This window comes from Gobio gobio, assembly GCF_949357685.1.
Source record: "Gobio gobio genome assembly, chromosome: 25".
NCBI lineage: Eukaryota > Metazoa > Chordata > Actinopteri > Cypriniformes > Gobionidae > Gobio > Gobio gobio.
Genome location: NC_137121.1, coordinates 41156036 through 41179721, shown reverse-complemented (window position 1 = coordinate 41179721; position 23686 = coordinate 41156036). Strand labels below are relative to the sequence as shown.

The following is a 23686-nucleotide window of genomic DNA, read 5'->3' as shown; positions in this document are numbered from 1 at the left end:
TCTGTTTCTGGAACTGTAATAGACTTTATTCATCTCTCTCTTTCTGTAATAGGCCAGACACAAACTAGTGCAACACCATGGACTGGTAATTATACACCTTTGAATTAGAACCAGATCTGGTGGTGATCTTGGGAAAAGTCAATCAAAAGCTATGAGTACATTTAGCTTCATTTAGAACTTTGTAACTTTGTCTAGGAAAGACCATGCAAATGAAGAAATCTGTTTCTGGAACTGTAATAGACTTTAATCATCTCTCTCTTTCTGTAATAGGCCAGACACAAACTAGTGCAACATCACAGACAGGTAATTATACACCCTTGAATTAGAACCAGATCTGGTGGTGATCTTGGGAAAAGTCAATCAAAAGCTATGAGTACATTTAGCTTCATTTAGAACTTTGTAACTTTGTCTAGGAAAGACCATGCAAATGAAGAAATCTGTTTCTGGAACTGTAATAGACTTTAAAAATCTCTCTCTTTCTGTAATAGGCCAGGCACAAACTAGTGCAGCACCACAGACAGGTAATTATACACCTTTGAATTAGAACCCGAACTGGTGTTGATCTTGGGAAAAGTCAATCAAAAGCTATGAGTACATTGCCTTGGGAGACCCTACCAGGGGCATATAGCCCCGGACAACATAGCTCCTAGGATCATTCGGGTACTTAAACCCCTCCACCACGATACGGTGGCAGTTCAAGGAGGGGAGCATTGGACAAAATAAACTATAGGTCTTAGATTTTAATGTTTTATTAACATTGAACAAAATAAAACATTAAAATCTAAGCCCTAAAAGCTAAGCACAGCTAATAAAATACCATAACAAACAATAAAAATCTCAGATTAAGCAAGAATAAGACAATGCTAATAATGAGTATCAATAAATAGGAATGTAAATAGTCAAATGTTATTGGCAATGATGCTGAAGAGGATGAAACTCCACTATTAATACCACTTTGTTTGTTATCTATTCAAAAAACAATATATAAATCAATAACCAACAACAACAAAAATCGACTAATCTGTTCTTCTATCTTAACTTGTTTTGTGACTAATAGCTGTCAAGTTGGTGAATGGACCTAACCTCTGTTCTGGAAGAGTGGAGATTCTCCATAATGGAATATGGGGAACAGTCTGTGATGATCTGTGGGATTCTGCAGACGCGGCAGTGGTGTGTCGAGAACTGGGCTGTGGGAGTGTTATAGAGGCAAAGAGTAATGCTTATTTTGGACAAGGTTCTGGATCAATATGGTTGGATGATGTCCAGTGCAGTGGGAATGAATCTACACTGACAAAATGTTCCTCAAGTGCATGGGGATCACACAACTGTGGGCACGGGGAAGATGCTGGAGTCGTCTGTCAAGGTGAGCCAAATACATTTATACAACTGATGTATACTTGGGATGTTGTACAGTATACACCGATCAGGCATAACATTATGAGATGCACTAACAGTTGAAGTGAATAACACTGATTATCTCTTCATCACGGCACCTGTTAGTGAGTGGGATATATTAGGCAGCAAGTGAACATTTTGTCCTCAAAGTTAATGTGGAAGAAGCAGGAAAAATGGGACAGCGTAAGTTTTGAGCAAGTTTGACAAGGGCCAAATTGTGATGGCTAGACGACTTGGTCAGAGCATCTCCAAAACTGCAGCTCTTGTGGGGTGTTCCCGTCCTGCAGTGGTCAGTATCTATCAAAAGTGCTCCAAGGAAGGAACAGTGGTGAACCGGCGACAGTGTCATGGGCTCATGGGTCATTGATGCACGTGGGGAGCGAAGGATGGCCCGTGTGGTCCGATCAAACAGACGAGCTACTGGAGCTCAAATTGCTCAAGATGTTAATGCTGGTTCTGGTAGAAAGGTGTCCGAATACACAGTGCATCGCAGTTTGTTGCGTATGGGGCTGCAAAGCCCCAGACCAGTCAGGGTGCCCATGCTGACCCCTATCCACCGACGAAAGCGCCAACACCGGGCACGTCAGCATCAGAACTGGACCACAGAGCAATGGCAGAAGGTGGCCTGGTCTGATGAACCACGTTTTATTTTCCATCACATGGATGGCCGGGTGCTTGTCTGTGGCTCACCTGGGGAACACACATGGCACCAGGATGCACTATGGGAAGAAGGCAAGCCGGTGGAGGCAGTGTGATGCTTTGGGCAATGTTCTGCTGGGAAACCTTGGGTCCGTTAATTTGACACGTACCACGTACCTAAGCATTGTTGCAGACCATGTACACCCTTTCATGGAAACGGTATTCCCTGGTGGCTGTGTCCTCTTTCAGCAGGATAATCCACCCTGCCACAAAGCAAGAGTGGGTTAGGAATAGTTTGAGGAGCACATCAACGAGTTTGAGGCGTTGACATGGCCTCCAAATTCCCCAGATTTCAATCCAGTGGAGCATCTGTGGGATGTACTGAACAAACAAGACCGATCCATGGAGGCCCCACCTCGCAACTTACAGGACTTAAAGGATCTTCTGCTAACATCTTGGTGCCAGATACCACAGCACACCTTCAGGGGTCTAGTGGAGTCCATGCCTCAATAGGTCAGAGCTGTTTTGGCAGCAAAATGGGGACCAACACAATATTAGGAATGTGGTCATTATATTATGCCTGTTCGTGTATTTTCTCATTAGCATTGCAACAGTGTTTCATGTTCTAAATAACATGATCTACTTGAAAGAACCAGTGTATCATTACAGTATTTCCTGTTGTGTTTTGTTTTTTCCCAATTGCACAACAAAGTTTTGTTTTATTATACAACATTTTTTCCTCAATTACGGGGTCAAGCTCACCAATGGCATGCACATTACACTGTTGAGTACATTTGAGTAGCCATACCGGTGATGAACTTAGGAACAGTCGATCAAAGGCTATGAGTACATTTAGTTTAATTTATAACTTTTTAACTTTTGCCCAGTTGATGCATGGGCTAAATGAATTCATGCTTGGGAACTTTGCGGATGACTTTTTTAGCATGTTGAAGGCGAATGGTTTAGAGAATAAAAAGCAATTTTTGAATATAATTTTCAGTCTGAGAAAGACCATGAAAATGAAGAAATCCATTCTGTTACTGTAATAGACTATAATCATCTCTCTCTTTCTGTAATAGGCCAGGCAAAAACTAGTGCAGCACCACAGACAGGTAATTATACACCTTTGAATTAGAACCAGATCTGGTGGTGATCTTGGGAAAACTCAATCAAAAGCTACGAGTACATTTAGTTCCCTTTCGAGGGAACTTCACACTGCGTCCACTAGGGACAGCTTTGGGAACGCCGACAGCGTGATAGCGTCTGATGCACGTATGTCAACTCAGCCAATGGCGAGAGTGAGCGTCACGGGCGGGTGACGTCACGTCCAGGAAAGGATAAATATACATCCGGTCCGATCGCACTTCAGCTTTTCTGCCTTAGCTAAGCGATCTGTGTGAAAACTGTCTCTGTCTATTTATTGTTGTCCGTCAAAAGCACAATAATTATCAGTTTAAAAATGGCGAATGCATCAGTATTCAAACAGTGTACTCCTCCGTGTCCCCGTTTCCTTACGGGTGGAGATACACATGATTTGTGTGTGATGTGTTTGGGAGTGGAGCATGCTCTGTCAGCCTTCGAGGGGGCTGACTGTGAGCATTGTGAGAAGCTGCCGCTTCGCATGCTCCGCTCCCGCCTGTCACTCTTTGAGAAGGGTGATCAGGATCGCGTTCCCTCTGGTTCTGGACCCGCTGCTGCTGAGGCACAGCGGAGAAGGACATCATGGGGATCGCAGATGGATCTCTCGGCGGGGTTTGAGATGAGTGCGAGCGCTCTTTCTCTGCCTTCACCCGAGAGATCTGTCGCTCAATCTCTGGTGTCGGAAGCCCGCGCTGCGGCTTCTTCCGCCCAGAGTGAGAGCCCGTCTCTTCAACACTCCAGCTCTGAGGACATGGATGTGTTGAGCGTCGGATTGGGGGAAGATGATTCGCCATCTCTTTCCCCCGCACACGAAGAGCTGGTGGAGGTGATTACTCGCGCTGTGGCAAAATTAAATATTGATTGGCCAGCCGAGAAACAAGGCGCTCGTCCGAAAAGCAAATTAGACGAGCGCTTTTTTGACGTCAAATGTGTCACCTTCACCACGGGGTCTTCCTTTCTTTCCTGATTTACACAGTGAGCTGTGTAGATCATGGAAGAAACCATATTCATCACGTCTTTTCAGCCCTCTAGTAAAAACATACAGTGATATAAGGGGGCTGAAAGAATATGGTTATGGGGCGATGCCTAAAGTGGATCAGATGCTTGCGAGTTATCTGTCCCCTGCGTCGGCATCGTCCCTGAAGGCCCCCACGCTCCCCACTAAACCATTAAAGACAACATCAGGCAGCAGGGCAGGCTGGTGCGTGTTTGCATACAATGAGTATTTTGCAAGCGTACCAGGCTGAACTGCTGGGGGATTTGGATGGCGGTGAAACAGTGAGCCCTGAGGCAGTGCGCGAACTGCGTCGGGCCACAGATTTATCTCTGAGAGCCACCAAGGAGACCGCTAGAGCTATTGGGCGGTCTATGGCAGCCTTGGTGGCGACAGAGAGACATCTGTGGCACAATTTGTCTGACATTAAAGACAAAGACAGGGCTTTTCTCCTTGATGCGCCAGTTGAACCCGCTGGTCTGTTCGGCGACGCTGTGAATGAAGTCGTCGACAGATTTCAGGAGAATAAAAAGCAAGCGGAGGCTTTTTTAAAAAATATCTCCCGCGCCGCCACCAACCCTCTGGGGCTGCTGGGCGTGAGCAGCCCCAGCCGTCTAGCTCTTCGGAGATGGCGAGTTCGGCATCGGTTCGGCATCGAGATGTCGTCCTCGCACATATTCAAAAGTTGGGGTTGAGGCTGAACGCGAAGAAGAGTGTGCTTTCTCCAGTACAGAGGACCACTTTTCTAGGCGTGGTTTGGGATTCCGTAGCAATGCTGGCAGTGCTTTCACCCACGCGCATTGCTGCGATTCTGTCAGCTGTAAAGAGAGTCAAACTAGGCCAGTCATTCACTGTCAAGCTGTTTCAAAAGTTGCTGGGGTTAATGGCAGCGGCGTCCAACGTGATTCCTTTTGGCCTGCTGTACATGAGGCCCTTACAGTGGTGGCTCAGGACCAGAGGGTTTCCCCCGTGGCACATCAACTGCCTGGAGATGATGGCAGTCTTCAATGCATTGAAGTTCTTCCTCCCGGACCTGAGGGGCCATCATGTGTTGGTCCGTACGGACAACACATCGGTGGTTGCCTATGTAAATCGTCAGGGGGGTCTGCGTTCGCGCCCACTGTGCAAGCTAGCGCACCAGATCCTCCTGTGGTCTCTGGGGAAGTTACTCTCCTTGAGAGCAATCTTTATCCCGGGGGCCCAGAATATAGGAGCGGATATCCTGTCGAGACAGGGGCTGAGGCCAGGGGAATGGAGACTTCACCCCGAGGTGGTGAAGCTCATTTGGGAGATTTACGCCCAGGCGGAAGTGGATCTGTTTGCGTCTCAGAATACGACGCACTGTCCACTCTGGTTCTCTTTGACTCATCCAGCTCCTCTGGGACTGGATGCCATGGTACAGACGTGGCCGAGGCGGCGTCTGTACGCATTTCCCCCAGTTGTTCTGCTCCAGGGAGTTCTGGAGAAAGTTCGCCGGGAGGGGATAAGTCTACTGCTAGTAGCTCCTTACTGGCCGAGCCGGATTTGGTTCTCGAACCTTGTAACACTGCTCGATGGCTCACCTTGGAAGATTCCGATCAGGAGGGATCTTCTATCTCAGGCGGAGGGCTCAATATTTCACCCCCGCCCAGAAATGTGGAACCTATGGGTTTGGCCGCTGAGGGGGCCGAGCTCAGAGAGTCTGGTCTCTCTACCGAGGTAGTGGAGACCATTCTTAGCTCTTGAGCTCCATCCACGAGGAGACTATATGCCCTGAAGTGGAGGTTGTTCACTTCTTGGTGTCAAGAACGACAGTTAGATCCAGTCAACTGCCCTGTTGGTTCAGTGCTAGATTTTTTACAAGAGCGATTCTCTTCTGGGTTGACCCCTGCTACACTAAAGGTGTATGTTTCATCTATTTCTGCTTACCATGCCCATGTGGATGGTATTACTGTGGGGAGGAACCCGTTGGTAACTCGTTTCCTTCGTGGCACTAAGAGGCTGAGGCCTGCGGTGCGCACTAGAGTTCCTACTTGGGATTTGGCTATAGTGTTGGAAGGTTTATCTGCGGCTCCGTTCGAGCCACTTGACATCATCTCAGAAAAGTTTCTGACTCTGAAAACCATCTTCCTTCTTGCCATCTCTTTGATTAAGAGAGTAGGAGACCTTCAGGCCTTATCAATATCCCCTTCGTGCTTGGAGTTTGCACCAGGGATGGTAAAAGCTTTCCTTTACCCCAGATTAGGGTATGTTCCGAAAGGTGTTAACCAATGTTCCACGGCCTATAGTGCTGCAGGCTCTCTGTCCTCCTCCATTTGTTAATCCAGACCAGGAAAGATTGAACCTTATATGTCCCGTGCGAGCACTGGATGCTTACGTCCACAGAGCTGCCCTGTGGAGGAAAGCGGATCAATTGTTTGTTTGTTTTGGACCTCAGAACAGGGGTCTCCCTGCGTCCAAACATACAATGAGCAAGTGGATAGTCGAGGCTATCTCACTGGCTTATGGGTCTTCTGATCAGCAGTGTCCCTTAGCTGTCAAAGCCCACTCTACTAGGAGTATGGCGGCCTCTAAGGCCTTGGTATCGGGGGTTTCCCTCAAAGAAGTCTGCGATGCGGCCGGTTGGTCCTCGCCTCTTACGTTCGTGAGATACTATGATCTTGACCTGGAATGTGCTCCAGGTTCTTCAGTGCTCCTGTCTTGAATGTGCCACAGTTTCACACGACAGGCATTTGGTATTATGGCGTTTTGGTATTTCGTTCCCAAAGCTGTCCCTAGTGGACGCAGTGTGAAGTTCCCTCGAAAGGGAACGTCTCAGGTTATGACTATAACCATAGTTCCCTGAGAAGGGAACGAAACACTGCGTCCCTTTGCCATACTCCCTGCATCCCTGTGATCCCTTGCTTCGGCAGTTTAGCTGAAGTGCGATCGGACCGGATGTATATTTATCCTTTCCTGGACGTGACGTCACCCGCCCGTGACGCTCACTCTCGCCATTGGCTGAGTTGACATACGTGCATCAGACGCTATCACGCTGTAGGCGTTCCCAAAGCTGTCCCTATTGGACGCAGTGTTTCGTTCCCTTCTCAGGTAACTATGGTTATAGTCATAACCTGAGACGCTTCATTTAGAACTCTGTACCTTTGTCTGGGAAAGTTTGACAAGGGCCAAATTGTGATGGCTAGACGACTTGGTCAGAGCATCTCCAAAACTGCAGCTCTTGTGGGGTGTTCCCGTCCTGCAGTGGTCAGTATCTATCAAAAGTGTTCCAAGGAAGGAACAGTGGTGAACCGCCGACAGTGTCATGGGCTCATGGGTCATTGATGCACGTGGGGAGCGAAGGATGGCCCGTGTGGTCCGATCAAACAGACGAGCTACTGGAGCTCAAATTGCTCAAGATGTTAATGCTGGTTCTGGTAGAAAGGTGTCCGAATAAACAGTGCATCGCAGTTTGTTGCGTATGGGGCTGCAAAGCCCCAGACCAGTCAGGGTGCCCATGCTGACCCCTATCCACCGACGAAAGCGCCAACACCGGGCACGTGAGCATCAGAACTGGACCACAGAGCAATGACAGAAGGTGGCCTGGTCTGATGAATCACGTTTTATTTTCCATTACATGGATGGCCGGGTGCTTGTCTGTGGCTCACCTGGGGAACACACATGGCACCAGGATGCACTATGGGAAGAAGGCAAGCCGGTGGAGGCAGTGTGATGCTTTGGGCAATGTTCTGCTGGGAAACCTTGGGTCCGTTAATTTGACACGTACCACGTACCTAAGCATTGTTGCAGACCATGTACACCCTTTCATGGAAACGGTATTCCCTGGTGGCTGTGTCCTCTTTCAGCAGGATAATCCACCCTGCCACAAAGCAAGAGTGGGTTAGGAATAGTTTGAGGAGTACATCAACGAGTTTGAGGCGTTGACATGGCCTCCAAATTCCCCAGATTTCAATCCAGTGGAGCATCTGTGGGATGTACTGAACAAACAAGACCGATCCATGGAGGCCCCACCTCGCAACTTACAGGACTTAAAGGATCTTCTGCTAACATCTTGGTGCCAGATACCACAGCACACCTTCAGGGGTCTAGTGGAGTCCATGCCTCAATGGGTCAGAGCTGTTTTGGCAGCAAAATGGGGACCAACACAATATTAGGAATGTGGTCATTATATTATGCCTGTTTGGTGTATTTTCTCATTAGCATTGCAACAGTGTTTCATGTTCTAAATAACATGATCTACTTGAAAGAACCAGTGTATCATTACAGTATTGTTTTTTCCCAATTGTACAACAAAGTTTTGTTTTATTATACAAAATGTTTTCCTCAATTACGGGGTCAAGCTCACCAATGGCATGCACATTACACTGTTGAGTACATTTGAGTAGCCATACCGGTGATGAACTTAGGAACAGTCGATCAAAGGCTATGAGTACATTTAGTTTAATTTATAACTTTGTAACTTTTGCCCAGTTGATGCATGGGCTAAATGAATTCATGCTTGGGAACTTTGCGGATGACTTTTTTAGCATGTTGAAGGCGAATGGTTTAGAGAATAAAAAAAATTTTTTGAATATCATTTTCAGTCTGAGAAAGACCATGAAAATGAAGAAATCCATTCTGTTACTGTAATAGACTATAATCATCTCTCTCTTTCTGTAATAGGCCAGGCACAAACTAGTGCAGCACCACAGACAGGTAATTATACACCTTTGAATTAGAACCAGATCTGGTGGTGATCTTGGGAAAACTCAATCAAAAGCTATGAGTACATTTAGCTTCATTTAGAACTGTGTACCTTTGTCTGGGAAAGACCAAGCAAATGACGAAATCTGTTTCTGGAACTGTAAAAGACTTTAATAATCTCTCCCTTTCTGTAATAGGCCAAGCACAAACTAGTGCAGCACCACAGACAGGTAATTATACACCTTTAAATTAGAACCAGATCTGGTGGTGATCTTGGGAAAACTCAATCAAAAGCTATGAGTACATTTAGCTTCATTTAGAACTTTGTACCTTTGTCTGGGAAAGACCATGCAAATGAAGAAATCTGTTTCTGGAACTGTAATAGACTTTAATCATCTCTCTCTTTCTGTAATAGGCCAGGCACAAACTAGTGCAGCACCACAGACAGGTAATTATACACATTTGAATTAGAACCAGATCTGGTGGTGATCTTGGGAAAAGTCAATCAAAAGCTATGAGTACATTGCCTTGGGAGACCCTACCAGGGGCATATAGCCCCAGACAACATAGCTCCTAGGATCATTCGGGTACTTAAACCCCTCCACCACGATACGGTGGCAGTTCAAGGAGGGGAGCATTGGACAAAATAAACTATAGGTCTTAGATTTTAATGTTTTATTAACATTGAACAAAATAAAACATTAAAATCTAAGCCCTAAAAGCTAAGCACAGCTAATAAAATACCATAACAAACAATACAAATCTCAGATTAAGCAAGAATAAGACAATGCTAATAATGAGTATCAATAAATAGGAATGTAAATAGTCAAATGTTATTGGCAATGATGCTGAAGAGGATGAAACTCCACTATTAATACCACTTTGTTTGTTATCTATTCAAAAAACAATTTAAAAAACCAACAACCAAAAAAATCGAATAATCTGTTCTTCTATCTTAACTTTTTTTGTGACTAATAGCTGTCAAGTTGGTGAATGGACCCAACCTCTGTTCTGGAAGAGTGGAGATTCTCTATAATGGAATATGGGGAACAGTCTGTGATGATCTGTGGGATTCTGCAGACGCGGCAGTGGTGTGTCGAGAACTGGGCTGTGGGAGTGTTATAGAGGCAAAGAGTAATGCTTATTTTGGACAAGGTTCTGGACAGATATGGTTGGATGATGTCCAGTGCAGTGGGAATGAATCTACACTGACAAACTGTTCATCAAGTGCATGGGGATCACACAACTGTGGGCACGGGGAAGATGCTGGAGTCGTCTGTCAAGGTGAGTCAAATACATTTATACAACTGATGTATACTTGGGATGTTGTACAGTATACACCGATCAGGCATAACATTATGAGATGCACTAACAGTTGAAGTGAATAACACTGATTATCTCTTCATCACGGCACCTGTTAGTGAGTGGAATATATTAGGCAGCAAGTGAACATTTTGTCCTCAAAGTTAATGTGGAAGAAGCAGGAAAAATGGGACAGCGTAAGTTTTGAGCAAGTTTGACAAGGGCCAAATTGTGATGGCTAGACGACTTGGTCAGAGCATCTCCAAAACTGCAGCTCTTGTGGGGTGTTCCCGTCCTGCAGTGGTCAGTATCTATCAAAAGTGCTCCAAGGAAGGAACAGTGGTGAACCGGCGACAGTGTCATGGGCTCATGGGTCATTGATGCTCGTGGGGAGCGAAGGATGGCCCGTGTGGTCCGATCAAACAGACGAGCTACTGGAGCTCAAATTGCTCAAGATGTTAATGCTGGTTCTGGTAGAAAGGTTTCCGAATACACAGTGCATCGCAGTTTGTTGCGTATGGGGCTGCAAAGCCCCAGACCAGTCAGGGTGCCCATGCTGACCCCTATCCACCGACGAAAGCGCCAACACCGGGCACGTCAGCATCAGAACTGGACCACAGAGCAATGGCAGAAGGTGGCCTGGTCTGATGAACCACGTTTTATTTTCCATCACATGGATGGCCGGGTGCTTGTCTGTGGCTCACCTGGGGAACACACATGGCACCAGGATGCACTATGGGAAGAAGGCAAGCCGGTGGAGGCAGTGTGATGCTTTGGGCAATGTTCTGCTGGGAAACCTTGGGTCCGTTAATATGACACGTACCACGTACCTAAGCATTGTTGCAGACCATGTACACCCTTTCATGGAAACGGTATTCCCTGGTGGCTGTGTCCTCTTTCAGCAGGATAATCCACCCTGCCACAAAGCAAGAGTGGGTTAGGAATAGTTTGAGGAGCACATCAACGAGTTTGAGGCGTTGACATGGCCTCCAAATTCCCCAGATTTCAATCCAGTGGAGCATCTGTGGGATGTACTGAACAAACAAGACCGATCCATGGAGGCCCCACCTCGCAACTTACAGGACTTAAAGGATCTTCTGCTAACATCTTGGTGCCAGATATCACAGCACACCTTCAGGGGTCTAGTGGAGTCCATGCCTCAAAGGGTTCAGAGCTGTTTTTTTAGCAAAATGGGGACCAACACAATATTAGGAATGTGGTCATTATATTATGCCTGTTCGGTGTATTTTCTCTTTAGCATTGCAACAGTGTTTCATGTTCTAAATAACATGATCTACTTGAAAGAACCAGTGTATCATTACAGTATTTCCTGTTGTGTTTTGTTTTTTCCCAATTGCACAACAAAGTTTTGTTTTATTATACAACATTTTTTCCTCAATTACAGGGGTCAAGCTCACCAATGGCATGCACATTACACTGTTGAGTACATTTGAGTAGACATACCGGTGATGAACTTAGGAACAGTCGATCAAAGGCTATGAGTACATTTAGTTTAATTTATAACTTTGTAACATTTGCCCAGTTGATGCATGGGTTAAATGAATTCATGCTTGGGAACTTTGCGGATGACTTTTTTAGCATGTTGAAGGCGAATGGTTTAGAGAATAAAAAACAATTATTGAATATCATTTTCAGTCTGAGAAAGACCATGAAAATGAAGAAATCCATTCTGTTATTGTAATAGACTATAATCATCTCTCTCTTTCTGTAATAGGCCAGGCACAAACTAGTGCAGCACCACAGACAGGTAATTATACACCTTTAAATTAGAACCAGATCTGGTGGTGATCTTGGGAAAACTCAATCAAAAGCTATGAGTACATTTAGCTTCATTTAGAACTGTGTACCTTTGTCTGGGAAAGACCAAGCAAATGACGAAATCTGTTTCTGGAACTGTAAAATACTTTAATAATCTCTCCCTTTCTGTAATAGGCCAGGCACAAACTAGTGCAGCACCACAGACAGGTAATTATACACCTTTAATTAAATTAGAACCAGATCTGGTGGTGATCTTGGGAAAACTCAATCAAAAGCTATGAGTACATTTAGCTTCATTTAGAACTTTGTACCTTTGTCTGAGAAAGACCATGCAAATGAAGAAATCTGTTTCTGGAACTGTAATAGACTTTAATCATCTCTCTCTTTCTGTAATAGGCCAGGCACAAACTAGTGCAGCACCAAAGACAGGTAATTATACACCTCTGAATTAGAACCAGATCTGGTGTTGATCTTGGGAAAAGTCATTCAAAAGCTATGAGTACATTTAGCTTCATTTAGAACTTTGTACCTTTGTCTGGGAAAGACCATGCAAATGAAGAAATCTGTTTCTGGAACTGTAATAGACTTTAATCATCTCTCTCTTTCTGTAATAGGCCAGGCACAAACTAGTGCAGCACCAAAGACAGGTAATTATACAGCTTTGAATTAGAACCAGATCTGGTGGTGATCTTGGGAAAAGTCAATCAAAAGCTATGAGTACATTTAGCTTCATTTAGAACTTTGTACCTTTGTCTGAGAAAGACCATGCAAATGAAGAAATCTGTTTCTGGAACGGTAATAGACTTTAATCATCTCTCTCTTTCTGTAATAGGCCAGGCACAAACTAGTGCAGCACCACAGACAGGTAATTATACACCTTTGAATTAGAACCAGATCTGGTGGTGATCTTGGGAAAAGTCAATCAAAAGCTATGAGTACATTGCCTTGGGAGACCCTACCAGGGGCATATAGCCCCGGACAACATAGCTCCTAGGATCATTCGGGTACTTAAACCCCTCCACCATGATACGGTGGCAGTTCAAGGAGGGGAGCATTGGACAAAATAAACTATAGGTCTTAGATTTTAATGTTTTATTAACATTGAACAAAATAAAACATTAAAATCTAAGCCCTAAAAGCTAAGCACAGCTAATAAAATACCATAACAAACAATACAAATCTCAGATTAAGCAAGAATAAGACAATGCTAATAATGAGTATCAATAAATAGGAATGTAAATAGTCAAATGTTATTGGCAATGATGCTGAAGAGGATGAAACTCCACTATTAATACCACTTTGTTTGTTATCTATTCAAAAAACAATATATAAATCAATAGCCAACAACCAAAAAAATCGAATAATCTGTTCTTCTATCTTAACTTGTTTTGTGACTAATAGCTGTCAAGTTGGTGAATGGACCCAACCTCTGTTCTGGAAGAGTGGAGATTCTCCATAATGGAATATGGGGAACAGTCTGTGATGATCTGTGGGATTCTGCAGACGCGGCAGTGGTGTGTCGAGGACTGGGCTGTGGGAGTGTTATAGAGGCAAAGAGTAATGCTTATTTTGGACAAGGTTCTGGACAAATATGGTTGGATGATGTCCAGTGCCGTGGGAATGAATCTACACTGACAAACTGTTCCTCAAGTGCATGGGGATCACACAACTGTGGGCACGGGGAAGATGCTGGAGTCGTCTGTCAAGGTGAGTCAAATACATTTATACAACTGATGTATACTTGGGATGTTGTACAGTATACACCGATCAGGCATAACATTATGAGATGCACTAACAGTTGAAGTGAATAACACTGATTATCTCTTCATCACGGCACCTGTTAGTGAGTGGGATATATTAGGCAGCAAGTGAACATTTTGTCCTCAAAGTTAATGTGGAAGAAGCAGGAAAAATGGGACAGCGTAAGTTTTGAGCAAGTTTGACAAGGGCCAAATTGTGATGGCTAGACGACTTGGTCAGAGCATCTCCAAAACTGCAGCTCTTGTGGGGTGTTCCCGTCCTGCAGTGGTCAGTATCTATCAAAAGTGCTCCAAGGAAGGAACAGTGGTGAACCGGCGACAGTGTCATGGGCTCATGGGTCATTGATGCTCGTGGGGAGCGAAGGATGGCCCGTGTGGTCCGATCAAACAGACGAGCTACTGGAGCTCAAATTGCTCAAGATGTTAATGCTGGTTCTGGTAGAAAGGTGTCCGAATACACAGTGCATCGCAGTTTGTTGCGTATGGGGCTGCAAAGCCCCAGACCAGTCAGGGTGCCCATGCTGACCCCTATCCACCGACGAAAGCGCCAACACCGGGCACGTCAGCATCAGAACTGGACCACAGAGCAATGGCAGAAGGTGGCCTGGTCTGATGAACCACGTTTTATTTTCCATCACATGGATGGCCGGGTGCTTGTCTGTGGCTCACCTGGGGAACACACATGGCACCAGGATGCACTATGGGAAGAAGGCAAGCCGGTGGAGGCAGTGTGATGCTTTGGGCAATGTTCTGCTGGGAAACCTTGGGTCCGTTAATTTGACACGTACCACGTACCTAAGCATTGTTGCAGACCATGTACACCCTTTCATGGAAACGGTATTCCCTGGTGGCTGTGTCCTCTTTCAGCAGGATAATCCACCCTGCCACAAAGCAAGAGTGGGTTAGGAATAGTTTGAGGAGCACATCAACGAGTTTGAGGCGTTGACATGGCCTCCAAATTCCCCAGATTTCAATCCAGTGGAGCATCTGTGGGATGTACTGAACAAACAAGACCGATCCATGGAGGCCCCACCTCGCAACTTACAGGACTTAAAGGATCTTCTGCTAACATCTTGGTGCCAGATATCACAGCACACCTTCAGGGGTCTAGTGGAGTCCATGCCTCAAAGGGTTCAGAGCTGTTTTTTTAGCAAAATGGGGACCAACACAATATTAGGAATGTGGTCATTATATTATGCCTGTTCGTGTATTTTCTCATTAGCATTGCAACAGTGTTTCATGTTCTAAATAACATGATCTACTTGAAAGAACCAGTGTATCATTACAGTATTTCCTGTTGTGTTTTGTTTTTTCCCAATTGCACAACAAAGTTTTGTTTTATTATACAACATTTTTTCCTCAATTACAGGGGTCAAGCTCACCAATGGCATGCACATTACACTGTTGAGTACATTTGAGTAGACATACCGGTGATGAACTTAGGAACAGTCGATCAAAGGCTATGAGTACATTTAGTTTAATTTATAACTTTGTAACATTTGCCCAGTTGATGCATGGGTTAAATGAATTCATGCTTGGGAACTTTGCGGATGACTTTTTTAGCATGTTGAAGGCGAATGGTTTAGAGAATAAAAAACAATTATTGAATATCATTTTCAGTCTGAGAAAGACCATGAAAATGAAGAAATCCATTCTGTTATTGTAATAGACTATAATCATCTCTCTCTTTCTGTAATAGGCCAGGCACAAACTAGTGCAGCACCACAGACAGGTAATTATACACCTTTAAATTAGAACCAGATCTGGTGGTGATCTTGGGAAAACTCAATCAAAAGCTATGAGTACATTTAGCTTCATTTAGAACTGTGTACCTTTGTCTGGGAAAGACCAAGCAAATGACGAAATCTGTTTCTGGAACTGTAAAATACTTTAATAATCTCTCCCTTTCTGTAATAGGCCAGGCACAAACTAGTGCAGCACCACAGACAGGTAATTATACACCTTTAAATTAGAACCAGATCTGGTGGTGATCTTGGGAAAACTCAATCAAAAGCTATGAGTACATTTAGCTTCATTTAGAACTTTGTACCTTTGTCTGAGAAAGACCATGCAAATGAAGAAATCTGTTTCTGGAACTGTAATAGACTTTAATCATCTCTCTCTTTCTGTAATAGGCCAGGCACAAACTAGTGCAGCACCAAAGACAGGTAATTATACACCTCTGAATTAGAACCAGATCTGGTGTTGATCTTGGGAAAAGTCATTCAAAAGCTATGAGTACATTTAGCTTCATATAGAACTTTGTACCTTTGTCTGGGAAAGACCATGCAAATGAAGAAATCTGTTTCTGGAACTGTAATAGACTTTAATCATCTCTCTCTTTCTGTAATAGGCCAGGCACAAACTAGTGCAGCACCAAAGACAGGTAATTATACAGCTTTGAATTAGAACCAGATCTGGTGGTGATCTTGGGAAAAGTCAATCAAAAGCTATGAGTACATTTAGCTTCATTTAGAACTTTGTACCTTTGTCTGAGAAAGACCATGCAAATGAAGAAATCTGTTTCTGGAACGGTAATAGACTTTAATCATCTCTCTCTTTCTGTAATAGGCCAGGCACAAACTAGTGCAGCACCACAGACAGGTAATTATACACCTTTGAATTAGAACCAGATCTGGTGGTGATCTTGGGAAAAGTCAATCAAAAGCTATGAGTACATTGCCTTGGGAGACCCTACCAGGGGCATATAGCCCCGGACAACATAGCTCCTAGGATCATTCGGGTACTTAAACCCCTCCACCACGATACGGTGGCAGTTCAAGGAGGGGAGCATTGGACAAAATAAACTATAGGTCTTAGATTTTAATGTTTTATTAACATTGAACAAAATAAAACATTAAAATCTAAGCCCTAAAAGCTAAGCACAGCTAATAAAATACCATAACAAACAATACAAATCTCAGATTAAGCAAGAATAAGACAATGCTAATAATGAGTATCAATAAATAGGAATGTAAATAGTCAAATGTTATTGGCAATGATGCTGAAGAGGATGAAACTCCACTATTAATACCACTTTGTTTGTTATCTATTCAAAAAACAATATATAAATCAATAGCCAACAACCAAAAAAATCGAATAATCTGTTCTTCTATCTTAACTTGTTTTGTGACTAATAGCTGTCAAGTTGGTGAATGGACCCAACCTCTGTTCTGGAAGAGTGGAGATTCTCCATAATGGAATATGGGGAACAGTCTGTGATGATCTGTGGGATTCTGCAGACGCGGCAGTGGTGTGTCGAGTACTGGGCTGTGGGAGTGTTATAGAGGCAAAGAGTAATGCTTATTTTGGACAAGGTTCTGGACAAATATGGTTGGATGATGTCCAGTGCCGTGGGAATGAATCTACACTGACAAACTGTTCCTCAAGTGCATGGGGATCACACAACTGTGGGCACGGGGAAGATGCTGGAGTCGTCTGTCAAGGTGAGTCAAATACATTTATACAACTGATGTATACTTGGGATGTTGTACAGTATACACCGATCAGGCATAACATTATGAGATGCACTAACAGTTGAAGTGAATAACACTGATTATCTCTTCATCACGGCACCTGTTAGTGAGTGGGATATATTAGGCAGCAAGTGAACATTTTGTCCTCAAAGTTAATGTGGAAGAAGCAGGAAAAATGGGACAGCGTAAGTTTTGAGCAAGTTTGACAAGGGCCAAATTGTGATGGCTAGACGACTTGGTCAGAGCATCTCCAAAACTGCAGCTCTTGTGGGGTGTTCCCGTCCTGCAGTGGTCAGTATCTATCAAAAGTGCTCCAAGGAAGGAACAGTGGTGAACCGCCGACAGTGTCATGGGCTCATGGGTCATTGATGCACGTGGGGAGCGAAGGATGGCCCGTGTGGTCCGATCAAACAGACGAGCTACTGGAGCTCAAATTGCTCAAGATGTTAATGCTGGTTCTGGTAGAAAGGTGTCCGAATACACAGTGCATCGCAGTTTGTTGCGTATGGGGCTGCAAAGCCCCAGACCAGTCAGGGTGCCCATGCTGACCCCTATCCACCGACGAAAGCGCCAACACCGGGCACGTGAGCATCACAACTGGACCACAGAGCAATGGCAGAAGGTGGCCTTGTCTGATGAATCACGTTTTATTTTCCATCACATGGATGGCCGGGTGCTTGTCTGTGGCTCACTTGGGGAACACACATGGCACCAGGATGCACTATGGGAAGAAGGCAAGCCGGTGGAGGCAGTGTGATGCTTTGGGCAATGTTCTGCTGGGAAACCTTGGGTCCGTTAATTTGACACGTACCACGTACCTAAGCATTGTTGCAGACCATGTACACCCTTTCATGGAAACGGTATTCCCTGGTGGCTGTGTCCTCTTTCAGCAGGATAATCCACCCTGCCACAAAGCAAGAGTGGGTTAGGAATAGTTTGAGGAGCACATCAACGAGTTTGAGGCGTTGACATGGCCTCCAAATTCCCCAGATTTCAATCCAGTGGAGCATCTGTGGGATGTACTGAACAAACAAGACCGATCCATGGAGGCCCCACCTTGCAACTTACAGGACTTAAAGGATCTTCTGCTAACATCTTGTTGCCAGATACCACAGCACACCTTCAGGGGTCTAGTGGAGTCCATGCCTCAATGGGTCAGAGCTGTTTTGGCAGCAAAATGGGGACCAACACAATATTAGGAATGTGGTCATTATATTATGCCTGTTCGGTGTATTTTCTCATTAGCATTGCAACAGTGTTTCATGTTCTAAATAACATGATCTACTTGAAAGAACCAGTGTATCATTACAGTATTTCCTGTTGTGTTTTGTTTTTTCCCAATTGCACAACAAAGTTTTGTTTTATTATACAAAATGTTTTCCTCAATTACGGGGTCAAGCTCACCAATGGCATGCACATTACACTGTTGAGTACATTTGAGTAGCCATACCGGTGATGAACTTAGGAACAGTCGATCAAAGGCTATGAGTACATTTAGTTTAATTTATAACTTTGTAACTTTTGCCCAGTTGATGCATGGGCTAAATGAATTCATGCTTGGGAACTTTGCGGATGACTTTTTTAGCATGTTGAAGGCGAATGCTTAGAGAATAAAAAACAATTTTTGAATATCATTTTCAGTCTGAGAAAGACCATGAAAATGAAGAAATCCACTCTGTTACTGTAATAGACTATAATCATCTCTCTCTTTCTGTAATAGGCCAGGCACAAACTAGTGCAGCACCACAGACAGGTAATTATACACCTTTGAATTAGAACCAGATCTGGTGGTGATCTTGGGAAAAGTCAATCAAAAGCTATGAGTACATTTAGCTTCATTTAGAACTGTGTACCTTTGTCTGGGAAAGACCAAGCAAATGACGAAATCTGTTTCTGGAACTGTAAAAGACTTTAATAATCTCTCCCTTTCTGTAATAGGCCAGGCACAAACTAGTGCAGCACCACAGACAGGTAATTATACACCTCTGAATTAGAACCAGATCTGGTGGTGATCTTGGGAAAAGTCAATCAAAAGCTATGAGTACATTTAGCTTCATCTAGAACTTTGTACCTTTGTCTGGGAAAGACCATGCAAATGAAGAAATCTGTTTCTGGAACTGTAATAGACTTTAATCATCTCTCTCTTTCTGTAATAGGCCAGGCACAAACTAGTGCAGCACCACAGACAGGTAATTATACACCTTTAAATTAGAACCAGATCTGGTGGTGATCTTGGGAAAAGTCAATCAAAAGCTATGAGTACATTTAGCTTCATTTAGAACTTTGTACCTTTGTCTGAGAAAGACCATGCAAATGAAGAAATCTGTTTCTGGAACTGTAATAGACTTTAATCATCTCTCTCTTTCTGTAATAGGCCAGGCACAAACTAGTGCAGCACCACAGACAGGTAATTATACACCTTTGAATTAGAACCAGATCTGGTGGTGATCTTGGCAAAAGTCAATCAAAAGCTATGAGTACATTGCCTTGGGAGACCCTACCAGGGGCATATAGCCCCGGACAACATAGCTCCTAGGATCATTCGGGTACTTAAACCCCTCCACCACGATACGGTGGCAGTTCAAGGAGGGGAGCATTGGACAAAATAAACTATAGGTCTTAGATTTTAATGTTTTATTAACATTGAACAAAATAAAACATTAAAATCTAAGCCCTAAAAGCTAAGCACAGCTAATAAAATACCATAACAAACAATAAAAATCTCAGATTAAGTAAAAATAAGACAATGCTAATAATGAGTATCAATAAATAGGAATGTAAATAGTCAAATGTTATTGGCAATGATGCTGAAGAGAATGAAACTCCACTATTAATACCACTTTGTTTGTTATCTATTCAAAAAACAATATATAAATCAATAACCAACAACCAAAAAAATCGAATAATCTGTTCTTCTATCTTAACTTGTTTTGTGACTAATAGCTGTCAAGTTGGTGAATGGACCCAACCTCTGTTCTGGAAGAGTGGAGATTCTCCATAATGGAATATGGGGAACAGTCTGTGATGATCTGTGGGATTCTGCAGACGCGGCAGTGGTGTGTCGAGAACTGGGCTGTGGGAGTGTTATAGAGGCAAAGAGTAATGCTTATTTTGGACAAGGTTCTGGACAAATATGGTTGGATGATGTCCAGTGCCGTGGGAATGAATCTACACTGACAAACTGTTCCTCAAGTGCATGGGGATCACACAACTGTGGGCACGGGGAAGATGCTGGAGTCGTCTGTCAAGGTGAGTCAAATACATTTATACAACTGATGTATACTTGGGATGTTGTACAGTATACACCGATCAGGCATAACATTATGAGATGCACTAACAGTTGAAGTGAATAACACTGATTATCTCTTCATCACGGCACCTGTTAGTGAGTGGGATATATTAGGCAGCAAGTGAACATTTTGTCCTCAAAGTTAATGTGGAAGAAGCAGGAAAAATGGGACAGCGTAAGTGTAGTGAAGGTTCGTATGTTGTGGGGGTGTGGAAGGAAGAAGACAGGGTCGGCGTGACTGGGACTCGGGACTTTAATACTTAAAACTTTTCAGAAACAAACACAACAAGCGCACGTGGGCGCATAAACACAAAACATAAACTCAGCACTTCTTTCAGATCGATCACTCGGTTTCCACTTCGTTTCCTTCAGTCAGCAGGCGTGCATGTAGTCCCAATCCAAACTCTCTCTCTCGTCTCTCTCCCCGCAGTGGCTTATATGCGGTCTCTCCATGCCAATTACTGCAATCAGACACAGGTGTTCGTCATCTGCACTTGACCTACTTACTCACCACTCGGCTCTGCCCTCTCTCTCCCGCTGCAGACCTCGTGAAACCACGCCCCCTCCGCCACATACCCCCACCGCCCGACTCAGGCCGGGGAGCCATCCGGCCTGCAGCCTCTGCAGTCTGCAGAAGAAAAGGGAGAGAAAAGTTAGGAGCCTGAAGGAGTGGTCCACCACACAGAGCAGCCTTTATCTGAGTAAAAGCCTGCTGGCACCGCTCCATCCACTGAACTGTATCTGGTACCTCCTTTTTAGTCAGATCAGTCAGCGGGCTAGCGAGGTCCGAATAATTAGGCACAAACCTTCTGTAGTATCCCGCTAGCCCCAGGAACTGTCTAACCTCCTTTTTGGTCTTGGGTCTCGGACAGGTCGCAACAGCTGCCGTCTTATCAATTTGGGGACGCACCTGCCCATGACCCAAGTGGAAGCCCAGATATCTTACTTCCACCCGCCCAATTGCACACTTCTTCGGGTTGGCCGTGAGCCCCGCCCTTCTCAGCGACTTCAGGACAGCTCGCAAATGCTGCATATGACGCTGCCAGTCCGCAGTGTAGATGATGATATCATCTAGGTATGCAGCGGCATATGCAGCATGCGGCCGGAGAATTCTGTCCATCAGACGCTGGAAGGTCGCAGGAGCCCCGAACAAGCCGAAAAGAAGGGTGACAAATTGGTGTAATCCAAACGGCGTGGTGAAAGCTGTTTTTTCTTTGGACATGGGAGACATGGGGATCTGCCAATATCCCTTTGTTAAGTCCAGTGTCGAATAAAAACGAGCGGTACCTAGCCGATCAAGCAATTCGCCAACCCTCGGCATTGGATAAGCATCAAACTTCGACACCGCGTTTACTTTACGATAGTCCACACAGAACCGGACCGAGCCGTCAGGTTTAGGTACTAAAACTATCGGGCTCGCCCAGTCACTGCTGGACTCTTCTTTTACCCCCATATCTAGCATAGCCTCTAATTCAGCCTGAACCACTTTTTTCTTGTGTTCAGGCAAGCGATAAGGCCGGCTGCGAATAACAACTCCCGGCTCCGTCTCAACGTGGTGCTGAATGAGGTCGGTGCGGCCAGGTAGGGGCGAGAACACGTCAGCAAACTCTGCTTGTAAACGTTTTACGTCAGTGAGCTGCGAGGGTGAGAGGTGGTCTCCCCCAGGGGCCAGAGCGAGAGATTGAGGCTTTTGGACCGCCTCTGGCCCGAGATCCTCCTCTCCACTCACTACCGTCGCTGGCATCACTGACTCTGCCTCAGACCATTTTTTTAACAGGTTGAGGTGGTATATTTGACGTGCCCCGTCCCTATCTGATCGTATCACCTCATAGTTGAGATCTCCAACTCGCCGTGTGACTTCAAAGGGTCCTTGCCACTTCGCAAGTAATTTAGAAATAGAAGTAGGGAGTAATACAAGCACTTTATCTCCCGGTGTAAATTGACGAAGCCTAGCGCCTCTGTTGTACAGCTGCCTCTGTTTATCTTGAGCCTGTAACAAATTCTCCATAGACAGCCGCCCCAAAGTGTGGAGTTTTGTTCTCAGGTCCAAGACATACTGAATTTCATTCTTACTAGCGGAAGGTCCGTCCTCCCAAGCCTCTCTAAGGACATCCAGCACCCCCCGAGGCTGGCGTCCATAGAGAAGCTCGAAGGGGGAAAACCCCGTGGAGACTTGGGGGACCTCGCGAACAGCGAACAAAAGAGGTTCTAGCCACTTATCCCAATTTTTGGCGTCCTCGTGAACGAACTTACGAATCATGGTCTTTAACGTGCGATTAAAACGTTCCACCAGTCCGTCTGTTTGTGGGTGATAGACGCTGGTGCGAATCGATTTAATGCCCAATAATTCGTGGAGTTCGCGGATCGTCCGTGACATAAACGCCGTGCCTTGATCGGTGAGAATCTCTTTCGGGATTCCCACCTGGGAGATGAATGAAAACAGTGCACTCGCAACACTTTTCGCCGAAATAGTGCGGAGTGGAACTGCTTCAGGATATCGCGTTGCGTAGTCCACCAGGACTAAAGCAAAGCGATGCCCTCGTGCCGACCTTTCTAATGGCCCGATGAGGTCCATGCCAATTCGTTCGAAGGGGACCTGCATCAATGGAAGAGGGCACAATGGTGCTTTTGGGTTGGCCGGTGGATTCACCAACTGAGATTCACGACAAGACGCACACCACTTGAGCACATTCTCGTGAATGCCGGCCAGAAAAACCGGGCCATGAGACGGTTTAGTGTAGCCGTTTGTCCTAAATGCCCGGCCATCGGATTAGAATGAGCCGCCTGGAAAAGCATTTCCCGACGGCTTTTAGGCACCAACAACTGTGTTGTATCTTGTTTTGACTGGGCGTCTTGGGTCACCCGATACAACTTATCTTTTATAATTGAAAAATACGGAAAGGAGAGCGGCTGGTCAGGGTGGAGGAGGTGGCCATCGATGGAACGGACCTGACTAAACGCGTGTTTGAGCGTCTCATCCTGGGACTGTTCCAGGATAAAGTCATCGCGGTCTGTGAGAATGGGAGTCTCCAGAGCGCTCTGTTCCCCCGGAACAGCTCCCAGAGGTCCCGAATCCACCTCCCCCAACTGAGCAACCGTCACCTTCCTTTTTACTCGTTTTCCCCAAGAGGCATCCGCACACAAGTACCCCAATAATTTATTAAATGCTGGCCAATTGGTTCCCAGAATTATCGGATGCCGGAGGTGCGGGTTAACTGCAACCTCAACACTATGCGTTTGTCCCCGAAAT

The 23686-nt window shown here is 44.9% G+C and overlaps 1 protein-coding gene across 1 annotated transcript in view; it reads left to right on the top strand.

Annotated features, from left to right (window-relative positions):
• Positions 1–21950, top strand: part of LOC307121307 (scavenger receptor cysteine-rich domain-containing protein DMBT1-like) — a gene marked incomplete at both ends in the record, with an annotated part of 61298 nt that extends 39348 nt beyond the window's left edge. The window contains 6 exons of the mRNA XM_079808826.1: positions 1058–1363; positions 9809–10114; positions 13313–13618; positions 16812–17117; positions 20091–20396; positions 21940–21950. Of these exons, the coding sequence (XP_079664952.1) occupies positions 1058–1363; positions 9809–10114; positions 13313–13618; positions 16812–17117; positions 20091–20396; positions 21940–21950 (1541 nt within the window). The remainder of the gene's footprint in view (positions 1–1057; positions 1364–9808; positions 10115–13312; positions 13619–16811; positions 17118–20090; positions 20397–21939) is intronic.
• Positions 21951–23686: the final 1736 nt, after the last annotated feature.